Source organism: Carex rostrata, chromosome 3 (assembly GCF_964058835.1).
Source record: "Carex rostrata chromosome 3, lpCarRost1.2, whole genome shotgun sequence".
Taxonomy (NCBI): domain Eukaryota; kingdom Viridiplantae; phylum Streptophyta; class Magnoliopsida; order Poales; family Cyperaceae; genus Carex; species Carex rostrata.
The window spans coordinates 9,325,580-9,351,102 of record NC_135920.1 but is presented as its reverse complement, the minus strand read 5'-3'; the positions used below and the strand labels follow the sequence as shown (position 1 = coordinate 9,351,102).

The 25,523-nt window shown below is 35.8% G+C and overlaps 4 protein-coding genes across 10 annotated transcripts; 1 reads left to right on the top strand and 3 right to left on the bottom strand.

The window, feature by feature from the left end:
* Positions 1 to 6,070: 6,070 nt before the first annotated feature.
* Positions 6,071 to 7,418, top strand: LOC144551338 (FKBP-like peptidyl-prolyl cis-trans isomerase family protein). The gene is made up of 3 exons (XM_078299281.1): positions 6,071 to 6,471; positions 6,571 to 6,615; positions 6,951 to 7,418. Exons 1-3 carry the CDS (start codon positions 6,128 to 6,130, stop codon positions 7,312 to 7,314), a joined length of 753 nt encoding a protein of 250 aa, XP_078155407.1. The 5' UTR covers positions 6,071 to 6,127; the 3' UTR covers positions 7,315 to 7,418.
* Positions 7,419 to 7,816: 398 nt separating this feature from the next.
* LOC144551337 (uncharacterized protein C594.04c-like) lies at positions 7,817 to 25,495 on the bottom strand. Of its 7 annotated transcripts, none has more exons than XM_078299276.1 (10): positions 25,346 to 25,495; positions 25,192 to 25,261; positions 25,031 to 25,098; positions 24,872 to 24,933; positions 24,281 to 24,362; positions 23,822 to 24,055; positions 23,019 to 23,147; positions 22,860 to 22,921; positions 22,604 to 22,695; positions 21,742 to 21,960 (listed from the first exon to the last, which is right to left on the bottom strand). In XM_078299276.1, the coding sequence occupies exons 1-10, from the start codon at positions 25,394 to 25,396 to the stop codon at positions 21,938 to 21,940; spliced, it is 873 nt and encodes a 290-aa protein (XP_078155402.1). In that variant the 5' UTR covers positions 25,397 to 25,495; the 3' UTR covers positions 21,742 to 21,937. The 7 variants fall into 7 exon arrangements, 6 of the variants coding, with proteins under 6 accessions (XP_078155402.1, XP_078155401.1, XP_078155403.1 ...); XM_078299275.1 differs by lacking the exon at positions 21,742 to 21,960 and adding an exon at positions 22,284 to 22,324; XM_078299277.1 differs by lacking the exon at positions 21,742 to 21,960 and adding an exon at positions 22,284 to 22,321.
* On the bottom strand, positions 14,115 to 14,915 carry LOC144551839 (phospholipase A2 homolog 3-like; the record flags this gene model as incomplete). Its single annotated transcript, XM_078299939.1, has 2 exons — positions 14,115 to 14,538; positions 14,777 to 14,915. Coding segments are annotated over 2 exons (309 nt in total), but the record flags the coding sequence as incomplete, so codon positions are not given.
* LOC144551336 (P-loop containing nucleoside triphosphate hydrolases superfamily protein) lies at positions 15,461 to 17,969 on the bottom strand. Its single transcript, XM_078299273.1, has one exon. The coding sequence runs from the start codon at positions 17,873 to 17,875 to the stop codon at positions 15,647 to 15,649; it is 2,229 nt and encodes a 742-aa protein (XP_078155399.1). The 5' UTR covers positions 17,876 to 17,969; the 3' UTR covers positions 15,461 to 15,646.
* Positions 25,496 to 25,523: the final 28 nt, after the last annotated feature.

Genomic DNA, 25,523 nt, shown 5'->3' with positions numbered 1-25,523 from the left:
CAGACGATGTGCTATTCTTTATAAAACCAGAAATTCAACAAATACAAGCGTTAACAGTGGCTTTGATGGCCTTTCAACAAGTCTCGGGATTGCAATTAAATGCCCAAAAATCTGAATTGATCCTGACAAAGGATGACCGGGGAGAAGGATTGACACTGGCTAACATAATTGGATGCAAGCTGGGATCACTGCCTTTCACTTATCTTGGTCTGCCATTGTCGAATAAGACACTCCAAAAATCAACATTCCTCCCTTTAATTCAAAGATTCAATAATCGATTGGCCGGCTGGGCAGCAAACCATCTTTCCATCGCAGGGAGACTCATTTTGCTCAATGCGGTACTCTCTTCATTACCTACCTACTACATGACAGTGATGAGATTGCCACAATGGGTAATAAAAGCGATAGACAAAATCAGAAGGCAATTCTTGTGGCATGGAGTCACAGAACAATCTAGCAAAATTCACCTTGCAAATTGGGAATTGGTAACAACACCAAAACACCTTGGTGGCCTGGGGGTACCAGATTTGAGAACATTCAACTCGGCATTGCTCATGAAATGGCAATGGAACTGGCAGAAACCAACTCAGGCACTATGGAAACCCATCATACATAGCACAGTAACAACCATCAATTTGATACCACAGGCAATGCTATTTACCAATTCCTTAGCACACATACAGGACTTCTACAACCACTCAACAGAGCACAAATTAGGCGCAGGTAATAACATAGCCTTCTGGAAACATGATTGGGGATGGGGATTTTTAGAAGAAAAATTCCCAAACTTATACACACACACAGTAAATGGATATGCCACAGTGCAACAGATGCTCACATCCGATCCACTGTCAGCCATGTTCAAACCAATACTCACAGTAGAAGCAACACAGGAACTCACATCTTTGCAAGACCGGTTAAGTCAAGTGGTACTGCTACCGAACCAACAAGATGACGTGCGGTGGAGATGGTCACAAACAGGACAGTTCACGGTTAAATCAGCTTACAGGGCAATGAAATTTGCACCAAGAATCATGTCAGAAACACATGCGATTTGGAAAATATTGGCACCACCGAGAATAAGAGTTTTCGGTTGGCTAATGACCAACAACAGGATACTGACTATTGATAACTTGGCACGAAGGGGTTGGCAACTGGTAAACCGCTGCATAATGTGCAAGAGCAACATGGAAACAGTGGAGCACATGTTCTGTCAATGCCCCTTCACAGTGGCGATATACTCAACAGCGGTACCGGACTGGTACAGGGTACATAATTCAAATTCGTTGCAGTTACTCTTAGAAGAAAAGGTTAAACAAGAAACCAGATCGTCACTTCTAATAGCACAGTTCATTATATGGCGAGAAAGATGCTCTCGGACTTTCAGGGATACTTGCAAGGAGATGGAGGAATTAATTGGCGAAATACAACAACAGAAGCAATACTTGGTCGGAAAATAGCAGCCAAATACAACCAATGTCAGAATAAATTAGATTTTATTTTCAAGATTTATCTTCTTTTTTCACATTTCTTCATTTCTTATTTTCTTTAGATTTCAGCTCAAATGTTTTGAGCACATTTCCTTTACTTTCACGGTTACAAACTATTTTGTAACAAAAACTATCAATCAAATATGGGCATAGACCCCTATTTTTCCTCAAAAAAAAAATTTCAGGAACTTTTTTTTTATAAACCATAATTAAAAAAATTATTTTTACTAAATGATTACTTTTTTTTTAGAAAAACCATAAAGACCGAATAGGCTATTCGGTCTGAAAATTTTATTTTTTTTTAGACCCAATAGCCTATTCGGTCCCATGCTATTTCACAACTTTTCACACCAAATCCTGCGGCCATTGGAGTGGTTGGTGTGATGATGTATTTTAATGCTGTTTTTTATTGGGACCGAATTATGTCCGTTGGTATGAGGTATCAGGCTGACAAAATTACCAAAGAAATACTTTTAATCTCTCATTTCATAATATGGCGTGAAAGGTGCACAAGGATGTTTCAAGGAAAGGAGGCTAATCTCTCTCAATTGCTTAGTCAAATTCAAGTGCTTCAATCCCATCGTACAAGATGCAGAAGAGTTTTACCTTTCCATACCGAGAAGCTTCACTGCACTGACAAGACCACAGTACCGCTGGAATCTATGGTACTTGTGGTACCAGGGCAGCCAATTGTACCGCTGGTACCGATGGTACTGCTGGTACAGAAATGGATGTGACAGGAGGAATATCAGGGAGAAGTATCAACATTGCTGGTACAATTGCTGGTACCGTTGAAGCCGATCGCACTGCTGGTAATTCTGGTATGGTTTCTGGTAAGCAAATATACCACTGGATGGACAAGAAGAGAGGCAACAGCATTGTGCTGCTGAGCCAAGCAATTCCGAACTGCTGAGATGGTTGAAGAGGTCAAGTTGGAATGAATGATGCTGCGAAATGGATCAATTTGAAGTGATTGAAGTTTGGAGCTCCAGATCGCTGCTTAATCCTCAAAAGTCGATGCATAGTTACTGGTTTACTGCTGGTTTTTACTGGTTTTATTCAGTTTTTCTTTTCTGGCTTTTACTGGGTTTTTTTTTCTGGTTCTTTTCTGGTTTTTTGGCTGGTATTGAATTTTGCTGGTTACTCTTCAGTTTTCTTTGTTTTTGTTTATAATGTTTCTTTGGCCCAAATGTATTGAGCAATTATTTCCATGATTTGTATAAAGGTTTTGTTTTGAAACCTGATTTAATGAATTAAGCAAATAGGAACTTAGATCCCTGTTTTTACTCAAAAAAAAAAACTTTAATGCTCCTCTTCAATTTTCAAAGGAGGTATATATTAGTTGAAGCAACTTATATAAGTAATAGCAAACTCAATAACGCCATGAACATAGAAATTGTGTCTACAGTTTCAATAGCTTATCTTTAGCTGAGCTTTTTTAATTGAATTTCCTCTATACCTATTGAGTCCGCTCCATTTTTCTTTTCTGTTCATATAAACGTTCCTAAAACCTCTATCTTTACATGATTTTTTCTTTGAAATTCCAATGTCAAATAGCAGGTATAAATAGCCCAAGATAATTTCTCGTTGTTTCTGTACAATATTCAGTATTAACTAAAGAAAATAGGTTTTAAAGCAAATTTACAAGGAACTCAGACATTCACTTAATTTCTAACTAGATTTGTATAACGCAGAACCGTGTGCATAGGAGAACATTCACACTACGCAAAAATTGAAGTTTGTAGATTATAGATGGGAATTAGACCTGATCTCCTAGACGAAATGAATATTTTCTTTTTCTTAATCATAAAGTAGCAAGTAATATACCAGAGAAGGGCCCTTATGTGTTCTAAAATATCAAAGGATGAAAGAGAAAAAAAATCTAAATAGCCATTCTCAATTAAAACACTCCATAATTTGCAGAGTAGCATTTCAAGGAAGAAACTGTTTCGTATAACACTGCCTAACAAAAGCAGTGACAAATTAACAATAAACTAAGATCAACCAAAAATTCACCATTCAAAAATAGTGATTTTGTACCTCTCTAAATAAAAGAATTCTAAAAAATCTAAAATTTGTTATCCAAACACATTTTAGTATGAAGATCATGTTGAACAGCTCGGATCCATTATTCAGATTTTGAAAATAGAGATAATGATGTTGATACATGATAGAGCACAAAACCAATGAAACATTTTAACCGTACCCTTATAATAAACCAGTAAAACCCGTGAAGCCATATACTACATATGGGGGGGTACAATCCATTCTCCAGGACATTCTCCGGGTAGTAAACTACCAATTGTGTTGTGTTGTGTTGGGATTTCCTCGATGTCAAATCGTCCAAGTATTAGGGTTACCATAGGATCCGAAAAAACATGGAAGCTGCGGAAGAGGATCTACCAAGCACCGCTGCTTACACACGGGCACGAAAACGAATGAAATTGGAGATATCACCCAACTTATTGAATATGAGGAGAAGATCTGGATTTAGTTCTTCCCAATCCATCACTAATTTTTTTTCTGCTTTAAGCAATGCATTCTACAACTTGTGAAAACCGGCTGGAAACTAAGAGATGCCTGAACACATATATAAATAAGATAATTAATTAAGAAACGCATATTAGCATGTCTCATCAGCATCTCCAAAGGGTAAGTTCTTTTGAAAATTTATACTGTATAGTGCGCACTCTTTTAATATGAAAGCGAAAATGAAAGAATAAATTAGAGAAGGGAAAATTGGTTACTCTTCTCTTCTTCCCGTAATCTCTCAATCGAAGCAAAAAGAGCAATTGATACATGAAATAGTTACAAAATTGGTTCAAGCAAAATCACACCAAAATAGCCCTAATACACATCAAATCAAGTTAGTTTTTTTTGTATCGTTCGGTATTACTATCTATAACGTTTTGACCAAGAAATCAGACACCAAGCTAGTTTTTTATGTAGTTTTGAATTACCAAGCTTTTTAATGTTACAGATAAAAATTTTGTCTAAAACAAAAATAATGCAAATTCAAACTGGGTCTCCATATTTTTCCTCATCATTAGCTTATGCCCTCATCATGAGTTATATGCATAGTGACAATAAAAGTTTAAACTGCAGATCAATTTCTTATTCTTTTCTTCATTTAATTACTTCACCTTATTTCTTCAATACGGAATATTCATGTCACTCTACAGGTGTACAACAACACTTCATACAATTACATCAAACATAATAAATCATACAATAATAGAATAAAAAGTAAATATCAAGTCCACTACATTGATATCATGTAAAATTAACATATATCATCAAAATAAATCAACTCCTCACATGATTTCTTACAGCGGCTCAAACTTAAAAAAGGTCTAGATAAAATGAAGCCAACTAATCATAATCTTGCAAACCTACCTCCATTTTCTCCTATTCATGTGTAAAAATAGTGTCATTCCGCCTAGGTGGCCGATCTGGTACAGTACCAGGTTTGAACTTGGAAGCCTCATGCCGTGCCAGCTCAGGCGGAACTGGACTATTACTCTGTATGAGCATCTATTTTAAATCATAAAAGACGTCACTATCATGCAAGGTGAGAAAAGTCGTGGCTATACCGGTCTTTCCAGCACGGCCAGTTCGACCAATCCTATGTGTATACATGTCAATTGAAGAAGGCATCTCATCATTTATCACATGCGGGTATGTCAATTATTTAAATTAAAATATTAAGATATTTTTTAAAATAAAAAATAAATAAAAGGAGACCGCCCGGATCACAGGCGGTCTGATTTCTAGTGGACGTCTACTAGGGAGGGTGGGCTGCCCGTGGACTCAGCGGTCGGGGCAATTTTTAAAAAAAAAAAAAAAAACCAATGCAGAGTCCGTTTTACAATTTTCTTTTTTTTTAGGATATTAATAAAATTGGCCGTTGATGTTTAATCAAACAACCAAGCATATATCAAATAATAATCATTAACAAACAACTATAAAAATATTTTTTAAAATAAGCATAATTGGGTGTATCAAATCAAATTTTCGGTACACCCTACCTATACAGTGTGTCCACCTATGTATGTTGTTGCAGGAGTTGTACTGAAAATTATTTTTGGTATACTCAAGGGGTGACGAAGAAAATTTTCGGTACTTTATTTTTCGGAAAAAAATAAAATAAAATAATCAACTCCTTTATTAGAAGTATTTCGAAAGATAAGTAGAATGAGCTGGTGTCACTGACAGGTGGGACCCACCTGTCAGAGACTGTAGACGGAACTGTTCATCTCTGGATTCAAAATTAAGATATAAGATAGATTGATTTATCAAATCAAATTTTCAATACATCATGCCCCTGTCATGTGTGACCTCCTATGTCCTGTTGTGGCAAGCGGCATGCCAAAAATTGTTTTCGTACACTACGGAAGATAATATTCAGTACTCGTTATTTTTTGAAGAAAAAAAATCAACACTTTTTGTTAAAATATATATTTTTCTGAATAAATCGAAAAAAAAAAAGAGTCTTTAAAGGATAATAAAACAGATAAGCCTATTTACACGTGGCAACACCATAAAAATCCCTGAAAACAAAAGAGAAACATAAAAAAGAACAAGAAATATCTCTCCTTCGGTTACACAGAGTCACACAGGCATCTCTTCCCTCAACTATGGCTTCCTTCTTAGCCACCCCATCATCTCTCCTTTGCAAAAAGCCACTCGTTCTCTCCTGTTCGCAATCCCCCACCCCTCCTACTCCTCCATTCAACCAACGAAACAATCCCAACCCAAACCAACCACTGCAAATCTCACAAGAAGCCCAACCTTCTACTCAGCCAACTCCAAGCCCCAGGAAGAAGACTACAGCTGAGTCCACTGATTGGGTGGCGTCGAACCTGACGAGACGGTTCGGCATTGGTGCAGGGTTGGCATGGGTTGGCTTTCTAGCATTTGGAGTCGTTTCCGAGCAGATTAAAACTCGAATTGAGGTCTCACAACAACAAGCTAACACAAGGTGGATTAATTAAACACTTCACTCATCAAATTTCACTGACAAATTAATCTAAGAAAATATTTTTATTTATTATGACTTTACCGTTTTTTTTATGATTAGGGATGTGGAGAAAGAGGTGGAGGTGGTATTACCAAATGGCATCAGGTCAGACAATAAAATCATGCTAATTTTTATTTCTGTAAAATTAATGGGCTTATTTGATTTAAACCATTTGTTTAATTTCTTGATTAATTATTCAAATTTTATTATTCATTCCCGTTGAGTCCTTCATATGTCCTTGTTATATGGCTCAATTAAGTTGTCTTTAACAGTTTTACTCTAGAGGCATTGTGCCACAAGACCACAATTATAGTTTTTAACCATCTCAAACTTATCTCTAATCACAATAATAGTATTGATTAGGCCAGCAGTTCTTTACTAATGTTAAGATATTTACATAAAATATGTCAATTGCAACTTTTTTTGTAATTCTAATTTAGATACTATGAAATGAAAGTCGGAGGCGGCGACTCGCCAAGACCCGGTGACCTGGTAGTTCTAGACCTAAAAGGCAAAATTGTTGGGGGCAGTGGCAACAGTGAAACATTTGTGGACACCTTTGCAGAAGGAAGGAGACCACTTGCTCTGGTATTGGGTTCAAGACCTTACACAAAAGGAATGTGTGAAGGGGTGGAGAGCGTGCTTCGCTCGATGCGAGCTGGCAGCAAGAGAAGAGTGATTGTTCCTCCTAGCCTAGCTTTTGGAGATGACGGTGCAGATTTCGGGTCAGAAGTGCAGATCCCACCAGGTGCCATGTTGGAATATATTGTACAGGTTGATAAGGTGTCAATTGCACCTTCTTGAGATCACTTGAAAATTGAAATACTTTCTCATTTTTGTACTTAGCTAGGATCATGCGATTGGAGAAGGATATAGAAGTTATACTTTCAGTAGCTTCAACTTAATAATCTTTTTATTTGAGAGATATATTAAAAAGGAAAAAAATTGAAAGGTAGCTCCAAGAAATGTACCATGTGAAACAAATTTTATGCAATGAAGATATTTTTTTTTTTTAAATTGAAAGGTAGGTCTCTCAAAATATGATTTTTATTTTAATACAAGCCTTACGGTTACCAGAATTAAATTGCAAATGATAACTTAAAATGCTGACTGGTAGAGAGACGGAGCCTGACATACACTATTTTATTGTATTTTTTTATTTATTTGAAATAAGAGCTTCTGTTAACGTAGGCATCCATTGCTTTTGAGATGTTTTTTGCGGGAATTAAATATGGCCTCTCTTCAAGGTTCATCACCATCTGTATTAGGCCTATGGTTCTCCTGATATACTTTGATTCCCTATCAATGACAACAAAAGGAAACTTCTATCCATATCAATGTCAAGTAATTGTAATAAGTAAATTATCAAAGAAAAATAAAACTATTTATTTTTTTTATAAATGAACATACACAAGGAAGAAAAAGTTCAAAACCAATCAGTATCCTTCTAGAACAATCTTTTAATAATTATCTACATATATAATTACCTATCAACTTAATTAAAGAACCGTGTCAACCTAAAATTCTTTTTTTGGATATACCTTTGTTGTAGAGTGGGAACTCAAACAAGAAAACTGATTTGATCCACCCAGGCATACTTCCGTAAATAGCTGGTGGCAATGGTATAAACGGGCTGCAAATGAAGAATTAAAGCTTCAAAGATCACCTTCTTTTTTTCTTTTTTTTTTGAGGAGATTCAAAGATCACTTCACACAATTATTAAATTATATAAAACGTTGTCAAACTGCTCAGTACTGATTGCAAGAACAGACAACCCAAAAAAGTAAACTAATTCTGATTGATTTCTTGGTTTTATCTAAGAAAACAAGCATCATTTAATTTTGTGCCTTTCTAAAGATTGAGCTTGTGCGTGCTCACATGAAGAGCAAATGAAGGGAGAGAGTTCTGACATAAATATCGCGTGCAGAGGGGCGGTACGATAGAGAGACGTATGTACCTGATAATCTGATCATGAGTCGCAGGGTGAGATAGAGGAGGCGACAGGGAGTTGCACGGTGCGAGAGAGAGAGAGAGAGAGCCGACGTCGAGGTCGACGGTGCGTAAAAAAGAGCGAGAGGAGGCGAGAGCTGCAAATTCGGACTTTTGGTGTTAGCGGGTTTAAGAGTCCAAATTAATCAAATTCGTTTTAGAAATATTCATTAAGGCACGATTCTTTAAACTGAGTTGTTTGATTAAATTTTACGGTGGATTTTGACGTCGAACTTAAAACTAGGTCCGATGGCTATCGGACCTACGGAAGCGTAACAATATAATAAGAACAGGAGAGAACGAGTGACTTTTAATCTGGTATGTTCGTTTCGGATCGGATGGACCAGATCAGATTTTGCAAATTTTGAGAAAAAAAAATTTTCAATTTAGACAAAATTTGATCTGATCTGTCCAATCCGAAACGAACTGACCAAATTAAAAGCCTCTACAGGAATTGGCTCCGCAGAGGATATGTTTCCTCGGACCTACACCGATTCCGGTTCCAATACTATATCAGAAGAAAGGGCTGGACGTTATTGCATTCAAATCCCCAAAAGAAGTAAAATAGAATTAACAGTTCTTAGAACGGTTTCTTACTTTCCAATCCTTTTATTTATTATTTATTTTCACATGAAGATGGAGATCAAGCCTTCCATTTAATTATCCATAAGAAATTCTCCACTTAAATTTTGAAAAATGATTTTTTGTATGATAATTATTTTTATTTATATAAAGTTACAAGCAAATATAATTTATACAACTTGTAATTGTAGTTCTAGAAACTTCAAATTAACTTTTGTATAAATAAAATTAATTATAAAGCATTGTCAAATCCCAACATATATGTAATAATTACATAAAAAATATATAAATTATGAAGGTATGAGTTAAAATATAAATTATTGATCAAAACAGCTGATACATTCGAAAGAGAAAGAGATAAAAACAAAGAATGATGAAAGAGTAACTACAAAATAAATTAATTAAAAGACGAGTTATAATCGGCCAACTTCCGTTGCTCTAATGTTTAGAACTATAATAATAATTTGAACAATATTAAAAATCAGGTTAAAGATAACAAACTATGAGTGAGTCTATGGTACTATGCATATCACGGGTTGTTACCGTGCTACGGCTCTATATTCGAGTTTTCAAATCCTAACGGTCGATCCGAACCGTTCATCTTGTTCTCCATATTAATATGTGTTTGGAGACCAAATTTTACATTTTTTGAAAAATTTTTACTATTTTTTTTAGATATTTAGAAAATCACTTGATCTGAAAATTCTGGACCATCCAAAAACAGTGATTTTCAATAAATCTAAAAAAATAGTAAAAAATTTTCAAAAAATGTAAAATTTGGTCTCCAAACACATATTAATATGGAGAACAAGATGAATGGTTCGGATCGACCGTTAGGATTTGAAAACTTAAATATAGAGCCGTAGCACAGTAACAAATCGTAATATGCATAGTACCATAGACTCACTCACAAACTATTATCATTTAAATTTTAGCCAAAAATTTTGTAATACAAAATAATATTGAGATAGTAGAATAATGTCATATCTGGTGCTTTTCTTATATCTTTGAGAAATAATGAATATACATCCTCCGGAAGACTCCAAACATATTAATGATATAGAATGGGCACATTAGAAAAAGTAAGAGGACCTGTACATTATAGTAGCTTTTAGAGAGCATACATAAACAAAAGCGCCAATTGGAGGAATAAGTTGTATAGACTGGGCTTTTCAATTCGTTTGAACAGGTTTTTCATGTGGGTCAGGAATCACTGTACGACGGTGTTAAAAACCCTGTCTAGACTAATGAATCGTACAAACGGTTGCTATGTGGCTGGAAATGATACAGCCATGCTGATATAGGTATGAAGTCAGCCCCATAGAAGAAAACTTCTATTTGTTTGCCTTCACCATAGAAGAATATTATGCAGAGAAGAATAGACGAATAGCATGCGCTATGCAGAGGCCTACGGGCCATGGGATCACCAAGAGAAAAAAAAACAAAAGCCAGCAATGCGCTTTTCATAGGAGTTCCATTTTGGCGGCTTTTCACAGGAATCATAGCATTTGGGCTACTAATGGGCTTCCTAAAGGCCGAGTATGTATTGAATATTAAGCAAAAATGGGCCTGGGAATTATCATTTTGCTCGGCTCATCTGGACACATACTTGAAACCAGTAATTTAAAATAGGGGGAATTTCATGTATCCCCTTCAAAAACTTCAATATTACGTATTTCCCCCTCTAAACTTTGAAATTACATATTTCCCCTTCTAAACTTTTCTAACTCACAAATTTACCCATTTAATCAATAAAATATATTTAATATATTTAATAGTGCTTGAATAATAATATTTCAGATTCTAAAATGTGTTTGAGACCATTATACCCCTTTCTTTTTTGTTCCTTCACTATGGTTCTTTCTCTGCTGTCTTTTCTTGAATACCTGAGTGTCGTTGTTTATTTTTTTCCCATCTAAAGAGGCTCTAATTTAGAGAAGCAATTTGATGGCTAGAGAGAGCAGAGAGGCTCTGTAAATCTGGGGAGAGGGAAAAGAAATTTATATTTCAGCAAAAAAACCTTAGATTTGAGTGGTGAGAATGAGAAATGAGAAATGAGTAAAGAGAAGTAGAGTATTCAGATCGGAGTAGGTGATTGAGGCAAGCTGTTGAAAGTGCCATGTAGAAGAGTTGACACCAAAGTAGTCAATGATTTATTTCACTTTTACCTTTTCGTTTTCTTTTCAGATAAATTGAACCCCTAATATGGTACCATTCAATCCACTTCTAGTAAAATCAAGCACATTTTCAGCTGTGCGCCATGTGCTCTACAATGAAGCGGGGAATTTACAATCAAGCACATAACTGACGAATTAGGCAAGAAAAAATGGGGGAACTTACTGGAGTGAGTATCCTCTGAGATATCTCAACTTTTGCTTGACCGACGTGTCCAGTGCCTATTCGGGGGTGATGTAGGGGGTCAGTATTATGTGTGCTTTGAGATTCGTGCAGAATGTAATTAAACGGTTGGGATTTTTCATAAAGTCACGCAAAGTTTGAGATATCTAAGAGGATACGAATTCAACTTACTGTGGGTACCCAAATGAATATGAATTAAGGAGGATGAATTTGCAAAAGCACCTGGACACCACAATTTTCACTTTTCAGGTTTCACATAATGCCTAGTGCATTTCACACAGATGTGGCAGGATGAACAAAGTGGTTTTATTTGATTGGTAGGTCCTATTTTATTTGTTGTGGTGGTAGGAGTAAAATGTTAGAATGCAAGATCTATGCTTTCTTTGTTGCTGTAGTTTTTCATTTATGTTTTCTTATATCCTTGTAATAGGAATAGCGATCCATTTGTAGGTTTTATGTTCCTCATTTTCTTGTACTGCTCAGTTTCAGCTTAATCAAGTAATGCCCAAGGGCTTTTCCCCTCAAAAAGAAATGAAGCACTTTTTAGCAATTTAAAGTTGTTCGCAACTCGCAGAGACAAACCTACAAAACTTATTCCAAAATAAATTGGCGGGCACTCAGCTAGAGAAAAAGAATTGAAGGGAAAGAACATGATTGGAAGGAGGAAGGGGTATAATGGTCTGAAATAAATATTAAATATTTTAAATATATTTTATTGATTAGATGGGTAAATTTGTGAGTTTGGGAAGTTTGGAAGGGGAAATATGTAATTTTAAAATTTAGAGGGGGAAATACGTAATATTGAAGCTTTTGAGGGGGATACATGAAATTCCTCCTTTAAAAGAATGCGTCCGAAAAACGCTGCATACCGTACATGTAAATTCTTATATGAATTCATATATAAACAGGAGTAGAACTAGGGTGTTCTTAAGCTCACCAAAGTGTTTGGTGAGCTTGACTCCAAAATCTATCAAATCGGTTTCAAATGACGAATCCGAACCGTTGGAACCCGCCTATTTTACGTGTGATGCGTCTACATGTGAAATTTTTAAACTTTCGAATTAGTTTAGTATAAAGTCAAGCGGTCAAAACATGTTCAAAAAATGAATACACTAAAATTAATTTATTAACCTTCTAATTTTGACCAATTGACTTTATACTAAACTAATTCGAAAGTTAAAAAAATTCACATGTAGACGCATCACACATAAAATAGACGGGTTCCAACGGTTCGGATTCATCATTTGAAACCGATTTGACGGGTTTTGGAGTCAAGCTCACCAAACACTTTGGTGAGCTTAAGAACACCCTAGTTCTACTCTATAAACAGTTTAATTTGTATTCAATTTACTATTTTACAAGTACATATATTACAAAGTAAAATAGTTTACTGCAGACTGAACAGTGTAAGTAGAATTTAAATAATAATTTAATTAATTACAACCAAGCCACACACACACAAATTATATACTTATCACTAACATGTACAGTGTGTATGCCCGTTCAAATTTGCGGCTACATATTCAACTCCGCATAATCACTCTCACTCTCACTCTCACTCTCACGTAATGCCTAGCTCATTTTATACAGTGTGTATGCCCGTTCATTCGACCACATTTTAAAACATTGCTTTAAACATAATTTTGCCTTAATTGGAAAATTTTGTGTCATGCACCCACAAAAATTGTTATTGTTTAGGTTGCATTTTCTATAACGAATTTTTTTACTCGCACAATCAAATTCTTTTTCGGAGTCGCCCACCTATATAAAGAGAGAGTGATTATGTCACGTATACATTCTCTTGCTTTTCTATTCAAATTTTAATATACACAAGATTTTCTATTCAAATTTTAAATCACTCTCACTCTCACTCTCACTCTCACGTATACATTCTCTTGCTTTTCTATTCAAATTTTAAACTTATAAACTTACATCCTCCAACACAAAAATTATTGCTTTTGTCATTAGATCAAAAACTAGTTATGCACTCCCATAACTGTTAGTTGGACATTATATAGCAATCAAACAGATAAGAAATCAGAGGGAACGCAAACAAACAGATATATCGGATAATGCAGCCGATCATTTGGGAAGTAGCTTCAAGAGAGAGATTGAAAAGGAGAACAGATTTGAAGAATTACACTGGAGAACACTGAAACCCCAATCATCGTACCAGAACAAAGGTGTCTCTTTCCTCTAGAATTAGATGTTGCATAGAGACATCCATGATCGGAGCAAACTGTGCATTTCCAATGTTCTTTGATGGGACTTTTTAAATTGAAAAACCACCAAAATATATATTCAATCCTTTTTTTTTTTTACTAAAAGACAATAGCGGCTACTCGTGATCAAAACAGTACCGATTAAATTTTCAAAGCAAACTTTAAGCTTAATTAAAGGACAGAGATGACCAGGAAATATAAAGGATGATAGTTTATGTACAATTTGTGTAACAATTTTACATATTCAAAATGAAGGGTAATTATTCTAGCTACAATCAGATAATTAATAAGACTTCAATTACCATTGTGTGTGTGTGTGTGTGTGTGTGTGTGTGTGTAATACTGCGCAGTTCTAAAATATTGACACTTATATTTATACTGAGAATAGAGACATTCATATGGGAAATTAGACTGCCAACTTCCGAGGTTCAATAACAGGAAGGCAGGAAGCAATACAAAGAGCCAAAATCACATTTCCAAAAACATTTAACAATTTCTTTCAAAAAAAAAAACATTTAACAAGCTCACACTTCTCAGGTCTTAACACAAAAGTAAAGATGATAGATCATATCACTTTAACTAAAATAGAGTGGGAAGAAAAAACAACTTATTTATGACAACTATATGTACCAATATAGTTTCAATTCTTTCAAATTTAGTTGAAGCATTAAGAAAGAGAAAAGTAACTAATTAGCTGCAACATTAATCTAGGGTTTGTGAAGAACCCTACCAGCAAGTACCGCAGCCTCAATAACGACTGAAATGACATCGATGACCTCGGTCATCAGGCAGTTGTTTCCCTGGAAAGTTGGTGAATTTTCACTCAAATTGGCTAGGCAGTTTAACAAGTTTTCATTACACTCTGTGCTCAAGTAATCTGCACAAAAAAAATTCAGAGAATGTACAAAATTAATAATAGAATTGCATATTATACATAATACATTTACAAAGAAAAAATGAAATTACAGCAGGATCCTTGTGTTCTTTTGTACTGAAAGTTAATATCAGTAGACAGCAGCAGTGTGGTAAGTGGTAACAGATTGTACCATTTAATGTTCTGGTACCACAAGCAGCTGTACTTAAAAGAATAAACATAGAAACTTGTATGTACTTACTGTTCTTGGCCTGGACACAGTTATCGTGTTGCATACAACAAGCATCAAGGACATCGCACGGTTTCTCACCCGGACACCCGCTGTATAAGATCCCGCAATATTTACCATACCTAAGGAATGGAGCGACTGATGACAGAGAAAATTAATACAAAAAGGAATTGATTAGTACTTCCAGATATTATTTTTTCTTAAATTTGTACCTTGATGCTTACTCTTCTCTTCTTCCCGTAATCTCTCAATCGAAGCAAAAGAGCAATTGATACATGAAATAGTTACAAAATTGGTTCAAGCAAAATCACACCAACCCTAATACACATCAAATCAAGTTAGTTTTTTTTGTATCGTTCGGTATTACTATCTATAACGTTTTGACCAAGAAATCAGACACCAAGCTAGTTTTTTATGTAGTTTTGAATTACCAAACTTTTTAATGTTATAGATAAAAATTTCGGCTAAAACGAAAATAATGCAAATTCAAACTGGGTCTCCATATTTTTCCTCATCATTAGCTTATGCCCTCATCATGAGTTATATGCATAGTGACAATAAAAGTTTAAACTGCAGATCAATTTCTTATTCTTTTCTTCATTTAATTACTTCACCTTATTTCTTCAATACGGAATATTCATGTCACTCTACAGGTGTACAACAACACTTATACAATTACATCAAACATAATAAATCATACAATAATAGAATAAAAAGTAAAAATCAAGTCCACTACATTGATATCATGTAAAATTAACATATATCATCAAAATAAATCAACTCCTCACATGATTTCTTACAGCAGCTCAAAACTTAATAAAGGTCTAGACAAAATGAAGCCAACTAATCATAATCTTGCAAACCTACCTCCATCTTCTCCTATTAATGTGTAAAAATAGTGTCATTCCTCCTAGGTGGCCGATCTGGTACGGTACCAGGTTTGAACTTGGATGCCTCATGCCGTGCCAGCTCAGGCGGAACTGGACTATTACTCTGTATGAGCATCTGTTTTAAATCATAAAATACGTCACTATCATGCAAGGTGAGAAAAGTCGTGGCTATACCGGTCTTTCCAGCACGGCCAGTACGACCAATCCTATGCGTATACATGTCAATTGAAGAAGGCATCTCATAATTTATCACATGCGCCACATCAGGTATGTCAATACCACGACCTGCCACGTCAGTGGCCACAAGCACATTAAATCTCTTGTTCCGGAACCCCTCCAAGCTTATCTCTCTCTGCTCTTGAGACTTGCCTCCATGCAAAGCCGTAACCCTAAACCCTAATCTATCCAACTCTTTTGCCCTCACATCTGCCGATTTCTTAGTATTGACAAATACAATAGCAGTTTTTTCACCAAGCTCAGTCAACATCTTTGATAGCCGCGACATTTTCTCGGACTCCTTAAGCATAATCACATGTTGTGAAATCAAATCAGTTGTCTTACCAGCTGTACCAATTGTGACCACAACTGGATTTCGCAAATATTTTCGTGCCAACCTCTCCACAGCAGGAGGCATGGTGGCACTAAACATGTAGGTGGTACGGTAAATCTTCTTGGCATCTAATTCTTCATCTTCATTTTCTGGCTTTAAATTGCTAGAAGGCATTGCATCGAGTACCCCAACAACTTGAGGCTCAAAACCCATATCAATCATACGATCAGCTTCATCTAGTACCACATAGTTACACTGGTTCAGTACTGCATACCGCCTCTCTAAACAATCCAGCAATCTACCTGGTGTTGCAATTACTACCTCGCAACCTTGCCTAATTTTGAACCCTTGTTCTTCAATTGATTGACCACCTACAATTGACACGACCTTGATACCCAAATAGTGAGCAAATTTTACCGTTTCATCCTCAATTTGTTGTGCCAACTCACGGGTTGGCGCCATCACCACCGCATAAGGTCCCTCAGCCTCATTCTCTTCGCTAATTGGTGGCAAACAGGTTATGTATGAGAGCATGGGTAGGACGAAGGCTGCAGTCTTACCCGACCCGGTTTCAGCAACACCAATAACATCTCTCTGTTGCAACCCTAGTGGTATAGCTGCCATTTGAATAGGTGAGGGAGATTTATAACCTGCTTTTTCAACCGCTCGGAGCAACTCAGGTGAAAGCTTACTCTCTATCCAACTACGCATTGGCTTTGGTATCCTTGAACCCTTGTAAGAAATGTTGAAATCTTCTCTAAATATGCGCCAATCTCTCTCAGTCATTTCCTCTAATGCCTTCTCTGACCAGTGCCGGTCGACCCGCATGTCAAAAGCATCATACATCTCAGCAGCAGCTTCTCTCTTCTTTTGCAAAGCTGCCTCTTCTGGTGTTTCTTTAAACGAGTCACCGTCTTTCTTAAGCAGCTCCAGCCGCGTCTCCTTCTCATGCTGTGCCGCTTGTTTCTTTTGCTCCCTACGATCAATCCCAGCAAGGAACCCTCGCCCAAATAAGAGCCTCGCCTCATGAGGCGATTGGTACAAAGCATTCATATCTCGGGATGTGTCCTCGGTGTTCTCCCAATCAAAAGAGAAACGGAACTTCTCACTCGGCTTTATGACTCGCTTTTTGGGCTTTTTCGAACCTAAGTACTGTTCTTTAATAGCATCTAACTCTTTTTCTTTTTCCCTATCAGCCAATTTCTCCAATCGTGCTTTCTCACGGTCCCGCTCTTCTCTCTCCCGGTCCCGGTCCCGATCCCTTCTCCTATCATGATCCCGATCTCTCTCTCTATCCCTCTCACGGTCTCTATCAGCATCTCTGTCTCTGTCTCTGTCTCTATCTCTCTCTCGACCTCTGTCTCTTTCTCTGTCTCTGTCTCTATCTCTATCTCTATCTCTTTCACGATCTCTATCCCTATCTCTGTCCCGTTCTCTTTCTCTGTCTCTTTCGCGATCTCTCGGCGCCTCCTTCTCCGCGTCGGAATCGGGTTGCTGTTCGTTTTCTGGTGCAGAGGAGTTGCCGGGTCTGGGAGGGAGAGCACGGCGTTGGTCAGCGACCTGAGCCTGGCGCCGCTCCAGAGCGATGCGCTCCCGCTCAGCCCTGGAAATGAATTTCGGCTTTAAATCGGCGGCGGCGATGGGAGCAGAGTTGGACGACGAGGGTTTCATGGCGAGCGACGGATTTAGGTCAAATCGCTTGGGAAGGGGCAGGAAGGGCAAGGAGAACAGAAAAAAAAATAAAAAAAAGGTTAGAGATATGTTTGGGTTGTCTGGTGGATTTAGAACTCGAGACAAAATTAATATAGAAATCTTCGACTTTGCGTAGAATCTGAATTCGGCCCAAATTAGACTCCAAATAATGTTGCGTGACCTTCACCTTGGGCCCAATTAAGATTGAAACTGCTGTTACTTGGTTAGGAGCGCATAACCCTTCCAAATCAAACATAAGATCAACGCATCAGCCCCATCACGTTAACTTCCTCAATTCCAGATAGACTCATTTGGTCACCTGCTAAAAATGGCATACTAATTCAAACATTCACTCAATTCTGACAAGAATCTGCCATCTGGTAGTCAAACATCATTATACCAAAAGAAAATTTTCATGCTATGTTGAGATCAACATGCTTACACCTTCTCTTTGAGGTCATCTCCATCCATGAAATTGATTAATAATTTTAAACAGCTGTTAAAGAGTATAGAGATATTAACTTCAAAGTTAATTTCACAATTCCTACATCCATACAATTGATTAGCAATTATTTTTAATGCCACGGCAACAAAATTTGATTGGTTGTTTTAAGAGTGAAACCTGAGATGAAAACTTACACTTGGTGAAATCTTTCAAAATTTTCAACTGCGGGCTGTATTCTTGAAAGCGAAATTAAAAGTGATAGTGAGAATTTTTTTTTGGTCAGTGAGGATTTTGAAATTGAAAATTAAAACTGATGAAGATGCTCTGATGCGGCCTTAATTTTTAGAAAATTTGTGTATAACAACGCAGACGATTGTTTGTTTAAATTTTCAATTCATTTTATTTTATTTTATTTTATATCTTTATTATCATATGTAATATAGGAGCAAAGTAATACAAGGCAAATGTTTAAAAACTAAATTTATATGAATTAATTCATTTATATCTTTATAGGCCTTACAATTTTGGAGGAAGATTTCACTCCCTTTTATTTCAAGTAATGGCTCATTAGTGTGCATGCAATGGTCCAGTTTTTGTTGAAGTGGTCGGTGAATATCGGATCAAAATTCGATCTGAAATTCGGTTAAATCACCATCTGATATGTATTATATTAAAATCCATCTGATATGCATCAATTTTAACAGATATAAATAGAATATAAATAAGATCAATTCTAAATAAGTATGAATATAAATATGAAAATGCTTTCACTCTATCCGTATTGTATCCATTGACACTCTTACGTGTGCCCTCCTTATATCCTCCTGTTGTAGCAAGCGGCATACCAAAAATTACCCTCTGATCGGAATGAAAAATTTTACGCTCAAACCAGAAATAGAATTGGAATTCTTTCTCTTCACTTGATCGGAATGGAAGTATCAAAGAGAGATAACACGATTTGACAAGATTTGAGAGGGGAAAATTCCTCCAACGAAATCACAGCAAAGTTGAAGGTATTTGGCAAGAAACGATTTTGCCGGAGTGAAATTACACTGCTGCCCACGTTACTATCTGCTTTTACACCGCTGCCATGTCGTAGTGAGAGAAGCTGTGAGTTTCAACTGCTGAAGAAAACGTAGTTGAAGGGGAAAAAGAAGAGGCGGAGGGAGAGTTGAAGTGCGAATCAAGCTGAGTCGTGAAGGAACAATGGATTTTATACTTTGACAAGGACTTAAAATTTAGGTTTTTCTTGTATTTTTCCTAGTCCTGTTCAAATTTGGGAAGAAGAGGAAGCTTTTACTTGATGGCATACTTTGTAAATTAAGTGAATTTTTAGACTCTTTTTGAATGGTCAAATATTGAATTCTATTATGTTGTTTAACCCTTTCAATCAACAAATTTCAATTTTAAATCTATTCTAATCATTTCTTTTTTATCGAAATGAAGTCTATTTCCATTAATTTTGCTTCCGATCACAGTGTAATTTTCGTACGCTCAAGGATGACCGAAAATAATTTTCGGTATTCATTATTTTTGAAGAAAAAAAAAATCAACTCTTTTTGTTAAAATATATATTTTTTTCTAAATAAATCGAAAAAAAAGTCTTTAAAGGATAATAAACAGATAAGCCTATTTACACGTGGCAACACCATAAAAATCCCTGAAAACAAAAGAGAAACATAAAAAAGAACAAGAAATATCTCTCCTTCAGTTTCACAGTTCCACAGGCATCTCTTCCCTCAACTATGGCTTCCTTCTTAGCCTCCCCATCTTCTCTCCTTTGCAAAAAGCCACTCGTTCTCTCCTGTTCGCAATCCCCCACCCCTCCTACTCCTCCATTCAACCAACCAAACAATCCCAACCCAAACCAACCACTGCAAATCTCACAAGAAGCCCAACCTTCTACTCAGCCAACTCCAACCCCTAAGAAGAAGACTACGTACAGCTGAGTCCACTGATTGGGTGGCGTCGAGCCTGACGAGACAGTTCGTCATTGGTGCAGGCAAGAGCGGACGCATGATTTTTATCAGGATAGGACAAGACAATATTGAATCAGATTCAGATAACTAAACGGGTTCAAACATATTAAAAAGTAACAAAAATAATATAATTTTATGTAATAAAAAATAACAAAATTTTATCCTTTTACATATTAAAAATAACAAAATAAGTAAGATTGGATACTAGATTGTTAAGTTGATGAAGCAATATTTCCTTTATATATGGGTCTTCGTATTTTTTGCAGTGTTCTAAATAGCGCGCTATAGCGCTGCTATAACGTTTTTGGAGACCAAACGCTATGCTATGGTATTAAAACACGCTATTTGCGCTACAGACGCTATAGCGGTAATAGCGGTCCGCTATAGCGTATAGCGTATAGCGCAAATAGCGCGTGCTATGCAACATTTGCTGTTTTTTTTTTTTCAATTTATATGAACTTTAAAATAAATAAATTGTGAAGATATTGTTTAATTTTGATGAATATTACATTATATCAAATTCAAGTCCGCTATAATAATTTTTTCATTTTGATCTTAGTTTTTTTTTAACTGATGATAAATCAAATAAAAAATTGCTAAATTATATCAAATTTTAGGGACTAACAAAAATTTTAGGAATATGAAGTGTCCAATATCTCATGAAATGGAGAGAAGAAAAAAAATTGAGATTAGAAATAGAGAAATGGAGGTAACCATTATAACCTGGAAAATGGAGAAGAAAGTTGACAGATCGATTTTCGGATCTAAAATGAATAACTTGCATACTCTCTGGACACGGTTCATAAAGTCCTCTATGATATAATTATGTGAATCAAAAACACTGTGTCTATCTAAGTTGAAGAGAATTTTAAAACCCTGCGCAAATAATTATTTTTAACTCATCCAGTCGACCAGCAGTTCTTTACTAATGTTAAGATCTTTTCATAAAATATGTCAATTGCAACTTTTTTTGCAATTCTAATTTAGCGCCAAGACCCGGTGACCTGGTAGTTCTAGACCTAAAAGGCAAAATTGTTGGGGCCAGTGGCAGCAGTGAAACATTTGTGGACACCTTTGCAGAAGGAGACCACTTGCTCTGGTATTGGGTTCAAGACCTTACACAAAAGGAATGTGTGAGGGGGTGGAGAGCGTGCTTCGCTCGATGCAAGCCGGCGGCAAGAGAAGAGTGATTGTTCCTCCTAACCTAGCTTTTGGAGATGACGGTGCAGATTACGGGTCAGATGTGCGGATCCCACCAGGTGCCACGTTGGAATATATTGTACAGGTTGATAAGGTGTCAATTGCACCTTCTTGAGATCACTTGAAAATTGAAGTACTTTCTCATTTTTGTACTTAGCTAGGATCATGTGATTAGAGAAGGATATAAAAGTTATACTTTCTCTTTTTATTTGAGAGATATATTAAAAAGAAAACTTTCAGCTGCCATTCCAACCCAAAATGATGAGAATTCATTATTCTTTGAGAAGGAAAAACACAAATAATCCATTGTTTAGAGATATGCTTAAATTATTAAAAAAAAATTACAATAAGCAATCTCTTCTCACTAGAACTACTGAAATCAAATTTGTTTTTCTGGGTAAATCAATTTGGCTGCGCTTATGCCCTCTTTATCCCAATTCCTGTCATGTTGAAGCATGACAAAATTAGTCCAAGAAATGTACCATGTGAAAGAAATTTTATGCAATGAAGAGTTTTTTTTTTTTTTTTAAATTAAGGTAGGTCTCTCGAAATATGATTTCTATTTTATACAAGCCTTACGGTTACCAGAATTAAATTGCAAATGATAACTTAACATGCTGACTGGTAGAGAGATGGAGCCTGATATACACTATTTTATTGTATTTTTTATTTATTTGAAATGAGAGCTTCTGTTAACGTAGGTATCCATTGCTTTTGAGATGTTTTTTGCGGGAATTAAATATGGCATCTTCAAGGTTCATCACCATCTGTATTAGGCCTATGGTTCTCCTGATATGCATTCTACTAAAATCAAAATATCATCAGTATTAACTTTGATTCCCTATCAATGAAAACAAAAGGAAACTTCTATCCATATCAATGTCAAGTAATTGTAACAAGTAAATTATCAAAGAAAAACAAAACTATTTATTTTTTTTATACATGAACATACACAAGGAAGAAAAAGTTCAAAACCAATCAGTATCCTTCTAGAACAATCTTTTAATAATTATCTACATATATAATTACCTATCAACTTAATTAGAAAACCGTGTCAACCTAAAATTCTTTCTTTGGAGATACCTTTGTTGTAGAGTGGGAACTCGAACAAGAAAACTGATTTGATCCACCCAGGGATACTTCCGTAAATAGCTGGTGGCAATGGTATAAGCGGGCTGCAAATGAAGAATTAAAGCTTCAAAGATCACTTTTTTTTTTTCTTTTTTTTGAGGAGATTCAAAGATCACTTCACACAATTATTAAATTATATAAAACGTTGTCAAACTGCTCAGTACTGTAATGTACTGGCACAAGCTTGTACAAGAAAGGAAGTTGTTACCTTGTTGTGCTCTTGTAAATGCGGTACTCTTCTACAGCACTGTATCTTTTATCTGCCGATTCCTGGTTTGAGTTGAACAATTTAGGTAACAAGTACATAAACTGTAACCAAGAAAAAAAACACGTATTCAAACAGGTAATATACAAAATTGTCTCAAACCTCAAGAAGTGGTATGCCACTAACGAAGAGAAGTAAGAAGGTGAGAAAAACAGGCCCCACAATGACGGTCCATTCAGCCCCGTGTAAAACTGGAGTAGATGCCACAAATATCCCCCACCAAAGAAGAATCTGGATCACAGATTAATTAATGAAAGTAAGCCAACTATGTATGAGATAATAATATTTAGATGCAATCAATTTTATATGTTATACTTTTCTTTTAAATTAAACTAAAACTTTCTGGTGATTGCAAATTTATGACTGATATTGTACGCTTTTTGAGACATTGGCAGACGACACCTGACCTTAAGATTGATTTGATAGAGGAGATAAATTCTTTTATACATTAATAATTAGCCTGCTTCATTAAAAATTGAATCCTTCTTTGACCTAGTCAGAATTAAACTGAATCAGACCAATAGGAGTTGTGGCTCATGAAAAAAATGCCTAGCCTAGTTGACTAAGACGAGGCTCTTTGTATACGAGACACAGGTTAAAAAAATTGCACCTTGGAGCCATGTTTGTGCTTTGTAGGAACTAATAAAACAATTGGATTGAGCAAAGATAACAATTCCAGGTAATATTATCAATTTAACCTTTTTCGTAAACCCCCCCCCCCCCCCCCCCCACACACACACACACAAAAATATATTGGTAGTTACTTATAGGTACCAGATATTGTGTTCTTAGTTTCAAATAAAAATGTCGTGAGTTGTTTTCTAGGAAGTCCAAAAGAAATTTTCAAATACTTCCTTGGGATGCTTATATTGTTAACTCAAAAATAAAAATAAAAATAAACAAACCTCTCCAAAATAATTAGGATGGCGTGAGTATTTCCAAAGACCCACATTGCACCATTTACCCCTGTTAGCTGGGTTATTTTTGAACCAAAGCTTTTGTTGATCAGAGGTTGCTTCTGCTAAAAAACCAATTAACCATATAATCCAGCCAATTATGTCTTGAGGTCTGACAGGTGGGTCATTGTCGCTGGCATTCACTATTGTCAGAGGTAAGCTCACCGTCCACACCCACACGGCCTACAAAACATCGCTATTTATTATATTCATGGGTAAATGAATTTATAAACAGTGCAACACATGATATATGACTTCTACTTATATATATTCTCGCATTTAGTGGCTTTTATTTTTATGTGGGTATCAGCAGAAATCAGTTTCCTTCATTTTTTCTTTTCGGATATAAATCTGAAGTTCTATTTTCTCTTTTGAGGAAGTGATAAAAATCTGAAGCTACAGGTGTACCTGAAAAATCCAGAAAACTGCCAGCTTGGCCAGACTTTCACGCATTTCATCAAACCGGCGATCTTCTCCCCATTGCAAAATCCTAGAATGTACTCAAGAAAGTTAGATATTGCGAATTTGGGACCTTTTGAGCATACATCATTGAAGATTTTCCTTAATTATTAAGCTAACAATTAAACAAGATGAGAGTTCAAATGTCTCCATTTTTAAAAACTTTAATAACTCAAAGTTTAAAATTTAAACGTCAAAATAAAACCGTTAGATGTAATCTATGTTATTTTTTCTTTGTGTCCATAAAAAATTATCACATTTTGATTTAGCTTTTATATGAATCAATAAGTTGAAAAATCAACGTCTAGAAATTATCCACATTTGTATACATTTTTACAAGCTCAGGATGACAATTAAAACAAAGTTGAAATGCCATAATTTTTTACATGTGCATAGATAAAATGATATAGTTCATATCCAACGGTTTTATTTTAAATTTTAAGATTTAAATTTTGAGTTATTAAAGTTTTTTAAAAATAGAGGCATGATGGAGGCACAAAAAATGGAGGCATTTGAACCCTCCTCATTAAACAAACCTACCTCATCAATAAAAAGAGAGCCAAGCGGAGACCCCAAATTACCACAAGCACTGTCAATACAATCTGTAAATAATGTTGTTGTTCAATTAATAGAATTACTCCAAGGTACTTTGGTTAATCCATCATTTTGTCATTTTTGAGATAATATTTAGAGAATTACTTGACGGAAATGCCATGTGCCCTTTAGAACTAGAGTGAGGACAGCAATTATGACAAAATTCGTGCTCCCTGCACCAAAAGAGATAAATATGTGAACCCGAACAACTCATCTTCATGTTGCATAGCATACAGTTTATAACAGAACTTATTGAGATAGATTACCAGCAAAATCAGTGACTTTATCAATTTTGAGAAGCGCTGTGATAATGAAGAATAACAACTGGTATCCTACCTAAATTAAACCAAAAGTAATGCGACAATTAGAAATTTGCACGACAGCACTGAGAAAGAGAGAAAGAAAAACGAAGAGAGTTACCGTGACAATGGCGGTAAGTGCCAAAAAATGTGAATCGAGCACAGTTCCCATTCTTCTCTGTTCTCTCCCTCTCTTTCTCTCTTTGTCTCTCTCAAGCGATGTTACGAGTGTGTACGATTAAACCTGCTCAATTAGCCAAAACGGAAGCCGGTTCCAATACTATATCACAAGAAAGGGC